Raw genomic sequence first — 16,184 nt, forward strand, 5'->3', positions numbered from 1 at the left:
CGGCGTCAACTGGCTGGATCTCTACCCGTATCCGGTGTGGAAGGGATGCTCTTTGCCTCCTTTCTTCTCTATTGCGGATACCTACCACCCTACAAGTCACATTTCGTATATATGCAGCACACTGCGGTTGCCAACGTCAGATCTGAACTAGAAAGGCACCTCCGTCGTCCTACACGCCCTCGTGGATATCATGTTCTGGAGACTTGTCAGAAAAACAGTAACAGCTCCATGTCTCCAGATGCTGTGCAGCTGCTTTGCAGGGGTCCGTCCGGTTCAACATGGTAACGCCAAGACCACCAACTTCAACACGCCCCAGGGCAACCTCAAATCTCAAGTACGTCTGCCACTGCTCCTCTCTCTCTCCTCTGTCGTCTACACAAGCGCTCTCAGTTGTTCGCCTGCGCGGGCAGGGCACGGGGGCTTGATGTCCCCCGCCTGTGTACGAATACGCCCTCCTCCGCCGCGCAGAACTCAAGGTACATTGAGCTGTCAGTGGGACTGCAGGCGAGGTAGTTACCTACCTTGGTGTGTACTGCCTCATGTTCCTCACTTGACTGCTGCTCATCTCTGCTTGCAGTGTCGTTGCTCCAGCCCACAGACGGGTTCTCATCTTCCCGCAGTTATCCGCATCTGTCTTGCAGTCGGGGTGGCTTCGATATACCCGTCGTGCTCTAGCTTCCAACGGCCCTAATATCAGGGAGCGACGAAGCAGATACTCATTACGCACTTCACAGTTCTTTCCCCCACCCCTTTTTCCCACAACGGTGCCATCATCTCAAGGGGATCCCTTCGGGAGCCTCACATCGTCTTCCCTGTCGATGACTGTGCCTACGCGTTCGCCGCCGGTGCGGTTACAACCTAAAGAGCCTGACTGTACCGGTGGACGCGCACACCAAGGACGGGACGCTGAAGCAGACCTCTTCCCCGCGTGGCCGTGTGCCGCTGCTTCGCTCTGCTTCATGTTCCGCCCGCAAATACCCAATTGACTCGACCGTCCGTTGTTCAGTCTCACACCCTTCATTAGGCAAACCTGACACTATGATGGCCGTCCGTCCGCACCTTGGGTATGGACTATAGGATGCCTACTTCCCCTTTAGAAAGTCTCGTTTTCAGCTCAAACTTTATTCTCCCAGAGCCGCCCGTGATCTCCGGTCTTGTCCAGCAAGAATCTGGGCAAAGAACTGCTACCACCTCCGGCCCGACTTACCCATGGTACCCACCGTTTATTCCGGCCTACACGGAACGGACGAGCAGGCAGCAAACAGGGGGTCGTCCGTTTTGTCTGAAGGGCGAATGCTGGGGGCATGTAAATTGGAATCCTCTTTCTAGACACTCTGATTTTCGCCCACTCTTTCTCCGTGGCAACGGCCTAGAATCTTCACCAGATACAGAAGGAAGAAGGCTTCAAACAAGGCAAAAGCGGTGCCAGATGCTATTCTTGGTCTTTGGCCGGGCTGTCATCAAGGAAACCAATATTGGGTGCTCCAGCATAGGCCGGCGTAGATTCCTGTTCAGGTCGCACCAAGGTCAGACAGCAGCCCGGCCCACAGCTGATTAGCGAGGACGTCCCCGGCGCAAATCACAAAGTATCCAGAAGCGGTCGTCCACTGACATGAGTCTCGCTTTTTAGTCCGAACCGTAACAGCGGGAATCTTTGAGTACACCTGCTGGGGGCCTGGACTGACTGAGAGTGGGTTGATCGCTCTCTCATCCCATGATTGTTGAGCGAAGTCGCGAACAGACCTAGCTAGGGCAGAGAACGTCAACACAAGATTGATAACCAGCACCGCGTCACGCTCTTCTCCTTCGCGTTCGCTAACTTGGACTTTAATGCTCAAAACCTCTATACGATGGTGCCGGGTGCTAGATCTGGGAAATCTCCAGTGAACGGACAGCCTGAAGCACAAACAGCCATCTTGTGCTTAGCCATGCGCTATCTCGTTAGCTGCATCTCCCGATCATCAGTGCCAACCGTGGGGCAACCCACAAGCCGACGGATGGGCTTCAGTCGAAATTGCGGTATCAACTTCAGTCACCAGGGTGGATGAGAATGCCCCTACGGGCCTACGGATAGGGCGAGGTTACGAAACTCCACTATTTAACTCCATCGTTTTATATTACTAGAGGATTACCACAGTACATGTAGACGCTACCCTACCCTCGAATTCCGCACTATTTAACCTCAACCCTTTTTATAAATTACCTATCCTTTCTTCTATTTTACCCTCTCCCTTATTAAGGGATCGCTAAAATCGCAATTTCAATAGCTTATTAATAAGTTAGTATTACTATTTAGAAATAAGTAACTTATTTTTATATATAAATACTAAAAGTCTTATTATTATAAAAATAGTAATAAATATACTAAAGTATTTAAAAAAACTTTTTAATAGACTTTTAATACTATTTAAAGTAATTATTTTTAAATTATAAAAAGAAGCTAAGGTATTATATTAATACGGCCCTATTTATTTTATTAATATTAATAATACCCTTTTTAATATAGGATATATTAATAATATTTTATAGCTATGTTATTATACTTTATAAATTATATTTAATATTAATAAGGTTTTTAATATTATTTACTAAGTTTTTTATTAAAGTTATTATTATAAGGTTAGTTTAGTTATTAATATTTTAGTAAGTATTTTAACTTAACTTAAAGGCTTTTATAGCTCTTAAGGAGAGGCTTTTAAAGGACTTATAATTAGACTTTTTACTTATTATAAGTAAAACTATTATAATTAAAGCTATAATACTACTTATAGACTTTAATAATAAGTAGTTAGTAATATAATTATTATTTTTTTATAATAAGTTTAAAAAGTATTTTAATTTAAGTACTAAGTAAGTACTATACTATTTTATTAAAACTATATTCTTATACTTATAACTTAAAAAGAATTAACTTTCTTTAATAACAAGGTACTCAGAGGTTGCGAAACTCGAGCGCTGATCGGCGGGCTCCCGTGCAGGATACATCCCGACACGACTTTGTTGCAACTTGCAGCGGCTGCATCTTGCGCTGCCAGCGGCCACGTGTGAAACAGCGGTCATCGACACTGCCAATAGCACAATGGAACTGTCGTGGTCAGAGAAGGGCGGGAAAAGTGTAAGGCAGTAAGCAGTCGTCGCCTGCATTCGCCAGCGAATCCCGTCCTTTGTCGGAGTGCCGCCAACAACTGCTGTTGGACGGCCTGCCGGCGGGCTTGGTTCATCGACACCGTACGTCAACGCATAGGTACCTACATCTAGAGACCAACCAGCACCTCAGGCTACGCAAGCGACCCTGCAGTGGAATAAGGTATCCGTAAGTAATAATGCACAGCCCGACTGGGCCTAGGGCGAAGCGGGAAGTTGCGAGCGCTGCATTGGGCTGGGCGCAGCAAAACATTCAGAACGGACGGAATCACAGGCCACCCGCCAACCCCGAGAGACAGATATTCCTCCGATGATCAGATCCAGTTCTACTGCTTCCCTACGGCAGCCCTCCCAGGGGTACGGAGTAGCGCCGCAACACATAGTTGATGGGCCGACTGCAATCCCCCGGGAGAAGGTCTAGCCCATGGATCCTTCAAGGACTGGACGAAACGGTCAAGGGCCCCCATCTCGCACACGATCGCTGTACCCAAATACTGGCAACGACTTTCAACTATGTGCACATATGACATTTGTTCGTCCGTTCGAGAACCAGCAGTTGGCTCGAATTAATGCCGTTCTCAGAGTCTTTGGAGGCTGGTTCCTCTCTGGCTGAGCGTCCCACGCCATCAGATGTCTCTGTACTCATTGGCTGTTCTATTTCTGGACAATGTACGCCGTGCACGGCAGCTGCAATTGGGAATGTTAGAGTTGTCTTGATTGGTGCCCTCCAAGGTGTCGTCTGTTTCAGAGTATGTGAGCGCCTAAGAGCCAATTATGTTGGTTTATCGCAAACAGCCACGTGAGATGGGTCATTTTGGCTGTGAGTGTACGGAACCAAGTGAGCCTCAGGCAAAAGGTGCCATTGTCAGGTTCGCGAACCTAAGGCCTGAGGCCATAAATCCGATGGCGCCCTCGTCACGCCCTGCCCTGGGGTGCCTTCAAGGCCCGACATTCAGCCGAAAGCGAGCTGTCCAATTCTTCACTCAAAAAGAACGTCATTGAGGCTCTTCCATCTTTGCAACCGTCAACAAATTTCAGCGTCGAACTCGGAGCTTTCCAACAGCCCACAACAGGACATCGCTGGAGGATTAGATAGAACTCTGTCAACACTCCCGAACACTTTCTCAGGAAGGCACAGTTGGAACACAGAGAAGCACATTGATCGAAGCAGATCAAGTCACCCCCAAAAGGTAAGAAACAAACAGACTCGCGACGAGCCAGAGAAAACACTGGTCGTCCTCTTTCGAGCTTTTCCATGATGAGATTCTTTTTATTGGAGCTGTCTAAATTCCCCATGTTGAGACACTTTATTACCTTATACGCTTTGTCTGAAAAATCGCGCTCAAACCTCTTTAATGCCTACGAGCATCTAAAAACATGGTCTCCTGAATATTTGGCTAATTCGGAGACACAGATCAGATTTCTTCGCTACGACCTCTACGACTGGAAGCGACGACCACCGGCGATTCGACTTTTCCCTCCCTCTCTGTAACCGACCCGCTGATTTTTATTTTTCTTTCTCTTGCTGACCTAAACATTATTCTGCCTGTTCCCGCCATTGGTGACCTTCTTGACGGCCCCATTTTTTTCCCATAATCATCCATCCATTTTGACTGCTTCCTGTCGCGCGCGCCCATTGATATCCACTTCCTACCTTCGTGGAGCTCCCGCGCCGTGCTTCCATACATACCTATACTCCGTGCCGTACCTGTCGAGCTTGCTTGTCCCGCCCCACCCAACATCGTCACTTTCTGTCGGCATACATACGCAGTAACCCATACACAAACAAAAACCCATCGATCACCACGAGAGTCATGGAGGTCGCGAATGGCACCACCGGCGCCGCAGCAGCCGCAAATGCTGGAGCGAACTCGACGGCACCTCCTGCGAATGGCGGCGATGCTGCGGCTGCTGCTGCTTCTTCAAGCGACTTCAAGCTCAAGTTCTGTACGGTGTGCGCGAGTAACCAAAATAGGTACGATACAATCAAGTCCCCTGGCCCGATTGTTTATCACGCGAGAGCATATTCGAGCTTCCCTTTAACGTCATTACGGAACTGCCCGCATCCTCGCATCGTGTCCATGGCCCAAAGTCGAGGAAAACACATACTGACCACCCCTCTATCAAACAGATCAATGGTCTCCCACCTCCGCCTCGCCCAAGCAAACTACCCCGTAATCTCCTTCGGCACAGGCTCCCTCGTCCGCCTCCCCGGCCCCTCGATCACCCAGCCAAACGTCTACCAATTCAACAAGACCTCGTACGACTCCATCTTCAAAGAGCTCGAGTCAAAAGACACGCGCCTCTACCGCGCGAACGGCGTCCTCAACATGGTCGACCGCAACCGCCACGTCAAGTGGGGGCCCGAACGCTGGCAGGACTGGCAGGTCGGCATGCCGCGCCTCACCCACGCCGAAGACCGCGGCAGCGTCGGCGTCGAGGGCGGCGTCGTCGACGTCGTCATCACCTGCGAGGAGCGCTGCTGGGACGCCGTGATCGACGACCTCATGAACCGCGGGAGTCCGCTGAACAGGCCCGTCCACGTGATCAATGTCGATATCAAGGATAACCACGAGGAGGCCAGCGTCGGCGGGCGCGCGATTCTGGATCTGGCGAACGCGTTGAATGCCGCGGCGACCGAGGAGCGCGAGGCTGTCGGGGCGGCGGCGTTTGATGGCGGGAGCGCGGCGGGCAGGGCGAGCTTTGATGAGAGGGTCCCGGATATCTTGGCTGCGTGGCAGGATCGGTGGCCTCACTTGCCTGCTGTATGGACTCTTGCTTGGTTCTGAGAGAGAGCTGGAAAAGGGCGGAACCTTTCGGTGGCGTGTGTTTCCCCCATCCGCTTGAGAGCCGGGGGACCGAGATGCGTCCCGCAGCGACGAGTAACTTTCGACTCAACAACTCAAGAAACTCAAGATGGCGGGATGCGGATAGAAGGAGATGCTACAGTACCTACAAAGTCGACGGCGTTATTTGTCCGGTACGAACGGCGTACGGAGGCTCGGAAACACTTCCCGCACGCCACCGGGATTCTATATGAGAGCGGGTGCGGCTACGCCCATCAAGATCACGATCCCGATCCCGACGCACGGACGAGATCTCCGGAAAGTCATGGTTTAATGCACGCGAGAAGCTTGCGGTTGCGGCTCTTCGGTATCGATCGACACGGTTTCCCAGGCGGCCTCTTCATCACACGGCAAAAGGATGTACCATGCGAGCCCTGGGCACTTGAGCTCCAAAATGGGAAGCAGCTCGGGAGAAAGGGAAATAGAGCTTGCGGTTCTATATATAAACTAGACCTGACATGCCAATACCCTCATCAGACGAACAAGGTATATGGCAGTCATTGACGAGTTAGACGTGGGAACTGAGCATATCGTTCTCGCGTTCCAGCGTGGAACGGAAGCCATAGCCGAGCTCGAAGAACAGAGGCGGCGAGAGAATCTTGGAAGATGCGGCTCCGCTAGCGAAGTTTAAGCCGGGCAAACTCACTTGGCCGTGTCAAAGGTGCGAATCATGAGAAAGGGAGACTGGAGAATCTCCAGCCGGGAAGGGAGCTTCAGGTTCGGGATAAGATACCCTCAACACACTGACAAACTACGAATTAATGACAACACTTCCCCAAAGACAAGCAAAACGATCCCTGAATCCTGATTATGGAGCGAATAAGCTGTGCCGAACTTGCCTTTGCCTTTTATTGTGCCAACAGTCGCGCAGAGGACCTGTAGACTACGACTGGGACCCCCAAAAGCGCGAGAGTTCAATCAAACGCCCGCATGCCGTTACCGTTGGACCGTCGTTGGTGTCCCTTTAAGCTATCGATGCGGCGTTTCGGAGCTAGCCTTAGTCGAGGCAAGTTTTACGAAGCTTCGAGTTAACCCGTCATGGTGATGTGGGTGTGGGTGTGTGTGTGTGCTTTCGCTGGAACGTGACCGGGGCTCGATCCCTCCCATATCTTCAAGTTCCAACGGCGGCCCTGCAGCCCTTCCAACTCTGGGGGGCTTGACTATCCCGTAGTTAGTGTGTGTTCGGGATATGTGGTGGCCCGGGAGATCTGTGTGATTCAATAGACTATTATGCCACGGACCGTGAGGTTGCGTTGAACACACGGCCTTCTAGAAGCTTTTCGGGGTGGCCTCCTGGCAATAATACGCTGCACTATTGCTAACGCTCAGTGATGAACCGGACTTTAGTGACCTTCTCATCAGCTTGCGTCACTGCGCGTAGCACAGTAACCGGAATATCCTCCGGCTAGACGGCAGCAGACTGTCGCCGCGGCGCACTGAGTTGCGCGCACAATAGCATTGTCATAACGAGGATAACTCTGTGCCCCAAACAGAATTTGTTCTCCGGTGTCACCAGATTCCACACTCCAAGAAGGCTGTCCAGGCCGCGTCGTCATGGGGAACTGGCAAAGCCTGTATCCGTAGATTGCAGGCGGATGAACCGGACAGCCCAGGGCTAGGAAGTCTTGGAGCGGTGGGGGTCGCGTACGCGAGCCCGCGTACCGTAAAGATCGTATCCGCGAATCCTCGTGTAACTCAGCGAACACCCGGCGAGGCCATCTCAGCCCGTCGAATGTGCGATGGCATGGCCAAGCTTCATTCCCGTCTCAGGCCCTCAGGGTGGTCGGGTCGGGCAACGGGAGGGGTTTATGCGGTCTGAAGGTACCTTGCAATGTCACATGTCCCTCTTTGAGCCTCACCTCGTGGCCGGGTCTCTCCCACCCCGGAGCGCCTGGCTCGGGAGAGTGAGCACAAGATGCTACCGGTACCGAATTAGGGTGTGTATTCAAATGTCGCCGTGAGCACGCGTGCGCTGGAAAGCACTGATGGCAGGATGATCGCGGCGCGGTAACGGTGCTGGGCAGCTGGCCTAAGAGTGGAGGCAGACGCCTTCGAGATGGGTGCCAGATTGGGGATCTGGATCCATAGAGTAGAGGAATGGATCCCTCTTTGTGATTCCAAGAGAACTAGACCAGTCGAGACTCTGGTGAGCAGAGTGTTTGTCGAACCAAAGTAGGAAGTGCAGGGCGGGCAAGATGAGATGTAATCTTAGGCGCAATAAAACGTTGCATGGGGGCCGGCGAGGTTTACGCACCGGTTGTCCGGGCAGAAGAACCAGGTATGGGGAGAGAGGTAGCGGCGGCTGAACGGAACGCGTACAAGGCACATCCCGTTCTGGAAGTATGGGAGAGCGCTCATCAGCGAGCACCAAGCAACGGCATGTTGTCGCGATGGAACTGTTCCTGAACATGCATTCTTCCGTTGTGATTCATGGCTTTGCAACTTGCTTGCCTCAGAGTCTCCCGATTGTCTGGCCACAGAAGCTGGTAAAGGCTGAGCCAAGAGTCTGGGGTTGTCAGAGACGTCCGCATGCGTACGGATAACAGCGTAGGGCGGAATCTGAAGGGCAGAGACGGACAACAAGCAACGGTGACAGCTCGTCAAGGGGCTGCAGAGGCAAAGCTAATGCCTCGTCCTGCCGCGCTCGCCAGCCAGCCTGCCAGCATCCCGCGGCTTAGAAAGGACTCGTCTCGAAAAGGTAGGCGACTGTCGAGCTGGACCCGGCACCCCCTTGTGCAAGGATGCAAGCAAATCGCATCTCCACCATGCTTAAAATCTATCCATGTCAGTAAGGGCAGGGGAAGGAAGGGAGGGCAAGCCGCAAGGCACGTCTCTTGTCCGGATATGCCCATGCCCAAAGCTCAGTGAGGCCCTTGTCGCGGTCTCCAATTCTTATCCCATTTCCCACAGACACTGCCACCGTCGAGTGACAGGCCGGGCCCTGGAGCAAATCCACCTTTGAATTTTGCTGCTAGCGCGCGCCAGGTGTGATGAACCAATGGGTAGTGGAAAGGCCGCGCCATCACGGCATGGGTAGAACAGTTGCTCAGGGGTGATGGAGGCTGCATTGGCCCTGGAGATCTGGGCCTGCAGGGTTGCATGAATGAGGGCCGGTTCCTGAAAGTCCATTATCCGCAACAAAGAGAAGGAGGATGTCGACGTGAGGCGGACGGGATGGATGTGCCGATGGATTGACGGAATCAATGTGATAATGATGATGATGTAGGTAGGTAGAAGAGGATAGGGCCATTTGAGGTACATGTCTCTCAATGCAGTATTCAATGTATCTTTCAGCTGAGAGACGTGGGAGGAGCCATGGACTGCAGACTGTTTTTCGGCAATAACAGCAATTGCCAGTGACAGGCAAGAGAGAAAGGAGCACTTCCTTGCCGCTGCCGAATGGGCGGTTCTAGGTAGGATTTGTGGATGAACCCGCGAATCATTCGCGGTCTACCGGGACGGTACGTACAACGTCAAAGTTGCAGTGGTTACCTCCAAAAGCTCAGTTTACTCTCCAGTCTGTATGGTAATTCCCTACGAAATACTGTGTAATAATGGGTATAAGTATCATCAGTGATGAACCGTTCCTGACCCTGATTCTGTGCTTGCCAATACCCGCGTAATGTGGTAGTGAAATCCACTTACCAAGTTACCCATCAAGACGCTGATGGCGCAGCAAGGTTGGGGCAATCTTGATGATGGGAATCAGGATTCTGCGTCTCTATAATTATCAGTAGGAGGCATTCGGATATTTCTCGTTTAGTCCTTGTTAGTCAGGGTCCAAGGTAGAATATCCGCACATTCATCTGTATGTCTTGAATCGTGCCGTGTCTTTGAATTTGTCTCGTGCAAAAGACCATTGTGTCTTATCCCCTTTGCAGACCTTTTCCAATCAGGCCGGACACCGATCTGCCAGCAACGTTAACCAGTCCAGTTCAGTCTTGTAGAGATTCAGCTGGACCGGGGATGGATGGGGACTCGGAGGGACCTGCGGCGCGGGCATTCCAAGCTGGAAATGAACATGTAGGACGAGACTTTTAGCCCATGGCGATAGGCTTCTCTCTTCCGGTATCCACCAGGGTTAGCTTGTTTTGACCGATCTCTGGCTTTGTGGGAGCTGCCCGTCCATGTAACGGCACTTGCCTTATCTAACCTCGACTTGAGTCACTTGTGCAACTTTGGGTTGGTCTTTGGGTTGGTCTTTGAGGATGAGGCCCGACAACGGGGATAACTTTGAGCTCCTGTCTCTCCCTCCAACGGGGAAGAAGAAACAAGTGTTTGGTGCTTGGGATGGTCTGAGCTGGCTCCCTCCATCCGCTGGGACGCTGCCATTTCGAAGGTATCGCATCAGTAGCTGTGGTTGTACGTACGCTTTGGGCCACGGACGAATAGTTGGACGGTGTGATAACGTACGGACTCATCTACCGGTAAAAAAGCCCCTAACTCGGTACTATCACCACCATTATGCGTGGATCGTCCAGAAAAAGTCATCATTGCTGGTGGGCGATGAAGTATGAACATGGACATTGGGGCAAGTGGCCCCCAACATGATCCCCGGAGGTGACCCAAAAGAGATTGATCATCGCACAACCACGGTGGAGAGTCGCAATATCATCATGGGCAATTTCGCAAGTACCACGCGATGCATTCTCCAGCCATGATGGGGTGTCTGATGCACCCAAGGGTACATATCTACAAGAGGGACAAGACATGACAACGGCGGGCTGTGTTCTCCAGCGTCATTTCCCCTCCTCCACCCCCCTTGCCCCTTCCCGGCAGCGGCGCCCTTCCCCCTTCCACTAAGGTTGCCGTGCGTGCGTTCCTCCCTCTTCCTCCTCGAGATACTTGGGTGGTTGTAACTTGTATCTTCTAGCAAGTCCTTCCCTTTTACAGTACGGAGTAAGGTACTTGAGGTAGGTTCCCTCCAGCAACAGCGGACAGCGCTAAGGTAAGGACAAGCTCTAGCGCCCAGAGCAGTCCATTACCACTGCAAATGTTGCCCACAACCATTATCAGTGCGTTCAGTCCATTAAAGGTTCCTACCTACCCGCTACCTATGATAAGGTAGGTACCTAAGCGACTCGCGGGTCCTCTACTTGTCTACTTGTATCTTTCCATAGCAACCACACCACAAAAGTACACCACACAACGTAGTTCGTGGCCCAGATCCTCCCAAGTCCCCCCCCCCCCTCCCCCCCAAGTGCATTCCCCAAAATCCACTGGACTCGCCCATCCACGCCCCTTTTTTTGCACCCAACCCCAAGGGCGGCAGGGCCCCAGCAGCTCCTCCCTCCGCTTCATCGATTGGTTCCATTGGTCGAGGCATCCCAGCCAGTCACCTCGACGTTTCATGCTTCACCACCTCCGTCGCGGATTCTGCTCTTGTTCTGCTTCTCTATCCGTACGTCGTTTGCCTTGCTGCATGCGCTCTGTTTTGCGTTGCTCTCGAGTTTCTGCTCGACTTTCAAGGTCGCCATTTGCTCTTTCAACCTTTCTTCCCACACTACCTTACCATACCTTACCGATACCTTATTCTAATTCGCCTTGCGCTTTGTCTCTGCTGCAACCGCAACCACAACTGCAACTGCACCTAGCCGCCCTTTGCATCTTGTCCCACGTCTTTTCTGCGGCATTTGCTTTTTCTCTGCATCCACAACCGTCAGAATATCCCCCTTTGACACGACATTTCATCCTCCCGCCCTGCCATGCCGTGTCGCATTCGCCGCCTGTCCGTACATTGACGCTTGAAAGACAACGGATTGGAAGAAACAAGAACCCCTTTCTTCCTTTCCCACCCCTCTACCGCAATATCTCACTACCAGCCTGCGACACATTCCTCGACCGTCTCCAATACTTTCTTTATTCACCACCCCATCTCTTGAACCTGAACCTGAACCGCACGCAGTCCTGTTCGCACACCCGCCCAACCTCTAACCGGCATACTCCAAATAAAGAAAGCGAGAGAAAGGTTCTGCGACAATACGTATTTAGGTTGGCTTTTGGGTTTCCGCCTTGGTTTTGGGTACGAGCGTATACCTGATTGGATTAGCATTCTGTCCCACACGTCAGGCGAGTGTGTAGTACGAAGGAGGAGAAGAAAACCCGTTCAGCTGCTACTATCCCCGACCGAATTGAAAGACCCGACCCTCGAACTCGACCTCGACCTAGGCCTCCTTCTCGATTTCGATACTCCCTTTGTTCGCTGCGCCGCGTCTCTGTTCTTTCGACAGCCTGCCGCTCATCTACGCGCGAACATACTCCCCCTCAAAACTTGCCCAGGTCTACCATGAATGGTCGCAATGCGCCTCTCTCACCTGTCTCTCTAGGTGGAAGCGAGTGGTCTGTTGGCAAATACCCGAACATCAACGACGACCCGTACGCAAAAAACCGCGGCAACATCGTATCACCCCCAAATTCAGGAGGCTCCAACGGAGCCATGAATGGCAATTTCCCCCCCGGTCCCCGGAGCGCCGGCGGTCCCTCACCGCCGCCCTCTGTCGGCCGATCCAGCAATGGCACCAATATGTATGCGAGGAGCGAGAGCGGACGAAGTATCCGCGAGGAGCAAGCCGAGGGCATACTGGGCGAGCATTACGTCGCTTTGAAAAACTACCTAAATGGCGGTTCAGGCGGGAAACCAACACCCCCGAATAAGGCCCGCGACAAGCTGTTGCGCCTATCGTCTGTCCAGTTTCTCGAACTCAGTACCGATGTCTTTGACGAACTTTTGCGGAGACAATCCCTCGGTCGCCGACCTTCGGGTCCTGGCGGTCAGGGGCCACCCCCTTACCTGATGCCCGAATCCAACTTCCATCCCAAACGCAACCAGGCCAGGCAAAAACTGTCATCCCTCGGGCCCCCGCGCTTTCGTGATCTTGCAACTGACGTCTTTTGCGAACTGGAGAGGAGGTTTCCCCGCTTTGCCGCTGGAGACATCCCTAGAGTGGGTAGCCCCGTATCGGTCCGCTCGCAGGCGACAGTCAACGGGAATGGCTATCCCAGGAGTCAAAGTCGGATGAGGCGGCCCTCAGACGCGAGCTCTATGAGAGGGGGACCACCACCGCCCGACCCTTACGGAGTGCCTCCATCACCTGGTATGCCTCCGAATGGCGACTACAACCGGCCGATGCAAAAACAATTTCAGAGCAATACAATCGTGCCGAATAAAAGTACAATGGTGGAAGAAGACGACGATGGCAGCCCGAACGAAGACGAGGAAGCTTTCGGCCTCGAACGAACCGCGACTAATCGTAGCAAGAGAAGCGAAGTCACGGAGCGGAGCGCGGTAGCATCAGAGGTGATCTTTACTCAAAATATTCTCGTATCGAGTGGAGACATTAACAACTATGACAGGCCGACAAGAAGCTTTTGGACGAATACCAGACTCAAGTGCGCGATCTGCGGGAAAAGCTTGACGTTATGGAGGATGCCATGAAGAAGAAGGACGACGAATTGAACAGCGTTCTGGATGGAGAAAGATCACGGTCAACAGCCGCGAATATGGAGAAGAAGGAATTTAGCGACCTGCGTCTTGGCCTGGAGAACAAGCTCGCCGAGGCTCAAGATCTTAACTCGTCGTTGAAGCAGGAGCTGGATCGCATGCGGGACGAACACGCTAACGAATCTCGGCAATTGAGAGACCAGATGGATGAGTTGCGCTTGTCTAGTGCGGCTGCAGGTGCAGCCAACTCTGGCAATGCAGATAGGGAGCTGCAAATGGAAAACCAGCAACTTCGCCAATCTCTACAGGAGCAGCAACAGGTTACGGAAGAGGCTCGACGCGAGGCTCGGGAATTCCTCCGCGAAATGAAGATGCTTTCACAACAGAGCGGTTCAACTTGGCAGAAGCAGGAGGAGCTGGAGAAGACAATCGAGCAGCTGGAAGCAGAGGTTCGCGACTGGCGCAATCGCTACGCACGAACAAAGACACAACTTCGCAGCATGCGTGCCTCTTCACTGGGACTAACCGTCGAGCAAGATGCCTCAAAGTACATTAGAGAAAAGGGATTTGCACAGGATGGAGGCGCAGTTAAGGATGTCCACGTCACCAAATTCCAGATCGCCATCGACGAACTCCTCCAACGCGCGCGCGCGGAGAACCCGGACACCGTCATTGACGCTATGAAGCAAGTCGTTGTCAGCGTTCGCCGAATTACTAAGGATATCGACGAGGGTGTCGCTACCAACGAGGAGCTCGCGCAGCAGCGTTCCAAGCTCAAGGGCAAGATCTCTTCGACGGCCAACCACCTCATCACGACATCCAAGAACTTTGCCTCATCAGCAGGCATCACGCCAGTTTCCCTCCTCGACGCCGCCGCCACTCACCTGGTTGCCGCTATTGTCGATCTCCTCCGAGTCGCAAAGATTCGATCCACGCCCGCTGGCGAACTCGAGGATGAGGATGACGGCACAATCACTCCCGTTGACTCGACCGGTTTCTTCTCCCCTAGAACGGCCTCGAGACAGGAGTCGATCATCCAGGAGTCTTTGCCGCCATTGGGACAGGCACCCGCACCTTTTCGCGGGCTTGGCGGTGGCCGAACCAGTATGGACTCCTCCGCTTACAGCCCCATCAACTCCCCTCGCCAGTCTGCGGACGCCTACAACCAAGCCCGGGGCGCCAATGGTATGAACGGTATGAACGGGATGGGTGGGTTCGCGGGCATGAACCAGAACGGGCCAGCCAATGGCTACGGTAACGCTATGCGACAACAGGACAATCGGGCTGAAGATCTCAAGATCTATCTCGAGGACCAGACCGCGATCTTGGTTCAAAACATCCAGAACCTGGTCGGCTCCATCCGAAGCGATGCCGCCATCAACCAGATTACATCCGAGATCAACGGCATCGTAGAGGTTGTCGACAAGGTCATTGGCGAAACCGAGGCATCTGGCAATGGCAGCATGATTACCAGACTTGTCGCTTGCCGGGACCGCCTTTTGGAAGCCAGCGATCGTGGTATGGACATTGACCGCGGCCAAGATGTCGGTGCCACCGGGCGCAACGATCGCGAGTGGAGGATGTGGACGCAGACCCTACCTCCCATTGCTTTCGAAATTGCTCGGGAGACCAAGGAGCTGGTCCAGCGCGTCGACCGAATGGTCAGCAATGGAGACGACGACTTCTCTTAAACTCGGTTTGAGGCCCAGAAAAGTTTCGAATCCAACTTTCCCCCCCAAAAGATGTGTATAATCTTGAAACGACAACACCACACAACCCTCTCCTTCATCACTGGAAGAGAGTTTTGATACCCCTGCTGTCCTCGGGGCGGCTTTGCTTGCATTTATGTGTTCTGCGAGTTTTGGGACGTTGACGAAGATGACAACAAAAGAGAGGTCTACCTTTTTTTTCTTCCTTGTTTTTCGTGTTTTGTCACTTGACGTATATACTATACATCCTTCCCACCTGTGGGACTTTTTTACTGGTCCCAAGCATGGGTTTTATAGAATGGGGGCTCGCTCGGTCTCTACAGCCTTGGGGCGTTTAATTTTGCTCGAGGAGTTTTGCACGCGAAGCATGAGAGAATGGAAATTCGAGGAGATTTTGACCGGAGGAGGTGGGGTTTCCTGTTGTTTTAACGTCACGCGAATGAAGTCGAAGAAAGAATTCGGAAAAGGAGGGTCCTTGGGAGACCTGCTAGGCTGCTGCTCGCCCAACACATACACTCCTGGCTATGTAATTCAGGATAGTGGGCGAGAGGGGAGAGGTTGTTGAGAACGTTTTCGATGAACAAAGATAGGATAGCCCCTTTCAAAGTATAGCTAATGCTAAAAGTGCCCCTTCGCGAGGCATGAAACCCAATCTTATAATACACGTGCAGTCTATTAGTGAAGGATGTAGGTATGAGCATATGGGCGAAAGGTTCGGCGTCTTGGGCGGACCGCGAGGTTTTTTGGCTCTGAGTACGAGCAAAAAGGTTAATAGGTCTGGCACATGACACTCACTACGATGCCACCATCGTCAAGCTGAGCAACGGGCTTCTCCACGTGGCGGACACCAGTGCGACGGCGGCGCGGACGAACCGGTGCGGGGAGGGCGCTATGCTTTGAGTTTCTCGTACTGTACAGATGTCTGGAAACTGATTCTGCGGTGAGGTTTAAGAGGTAACTCCCCCTATGTTCTCCGAACATCTCGACACCAGTGGTTTCTGTTGTGACCGATGTGGAAGCTTGTTGTCTCGGAAGGGTTTGTTA

General features: G+C 52.6%; 5 protein-coding genes across 5 annotated transcripts; 4 read left to right on the forward strand and 1 right to left on the reverse strand.

The window, feature by feature from the left end:
• Positions 1–190: 190 nt before the first annotated feature.
• CTAM01_14383 (uncharacterized protein) lies at positions 191–986 on the forward strand (the record flags this gene model as incomplete). The annotated part of the gene is made up of 2 exons (XM_060530384.1): positions 191–525; positions 578–986. The coding sequence occupies 2 exons, from the start codon at positions 191–193 to the stop codon at positions 984–986; spliced, it is 744 nt and encodes a 247-aa protein (XP_060375026.1).
• Positions 987–4,958: 3,972 nt separating this feature from the next.
• On the forward strand, positions 4,959–5,933 carry CTAM01_14384 (RNA polymerase II subunit A domain phosphatase SSU72; the record flags this gene model as incomplete). The annotated part of the gene is made up of 2 exons (XM_060530385.1): positions 4,959–5,119; positions 5,276–5,933. 2 exons carry the CDS (start codon positions 4,959–4,961, stop codon positions 5,931–5,933), a joined length of 819 nt encoding a protein of 272 aa, XP_060375027.1.
• A 2,414-nt stretch (positions 5,934–8,347) lies between these two features.
• Positions 8,348–8,521, reverse strand: CTAM01_14385 (uncharacterized protein; the record flags this gene model as incomplete). Its single annotated transcript, XM_060530386.1, has 1 exon — positions 8,348–8,521. The coding sequence occupies one exon, from the start codon at positions 8,519–8,521 to the stop codon at positions 8,348–8,350; it is 174 nt and encodes a 57-aa protein (XP_060375028.1).
• Positions 8,522–11,340: 2,819 nt separating this feature from the next.
• Positions 11,341–12,030, forward strand: CTAM01_14386 (uncharacterized protein; the record flags this gene model as incomplete). Its single annotated transcript, XM_060530387.1, has 1 exon — positions 11,341–12,030. The coding sequence occupies one exon, from the start codon at positions 11,341–11,343 to the stop codon at positions 12,028–12,030; it is 690 nt and encodes a 229-aa protein (XP_060375029.1).
• A 246-nt stretch (positions 12,031–12,276) lies between these two features.
• Positions 12,277–15,122, forward strand: CTAM01_14387 (uncharacterized protein; the record flags this gene model as incomplete). Its single annotated transcript, XM_060530388.1, has 2 exons — positions 12,277–13,287; positions 13,344–15,122. 2 exons carry the CDS (start codon positions 12,277–12,279, stop codon positions 15,120–15,122), a joined length of 2,790 nt encoding a protein of 929 aa, XP_060375030.1.
• Between the last annotated feature and the right edge of the window lie 1,062 nt (positions 15,123–16,184).

This window comes from Colletotrichum tamarilloi (genome assembly GCF_030869305.1).
Source record: "Colletotrichum tamarilloi strain Tom-12 chromosome Unknown Scaffold_121.1, whole genome shotgun sequence".
In the NCBI taxonomy this organism is placed as follows: Eukaryota; Fungi; Ascomycota; class Sordariomycetes; order Glomerellales; family Glomerellaceae; genus Colletotrichum; species Colletotrichum tamarilloi.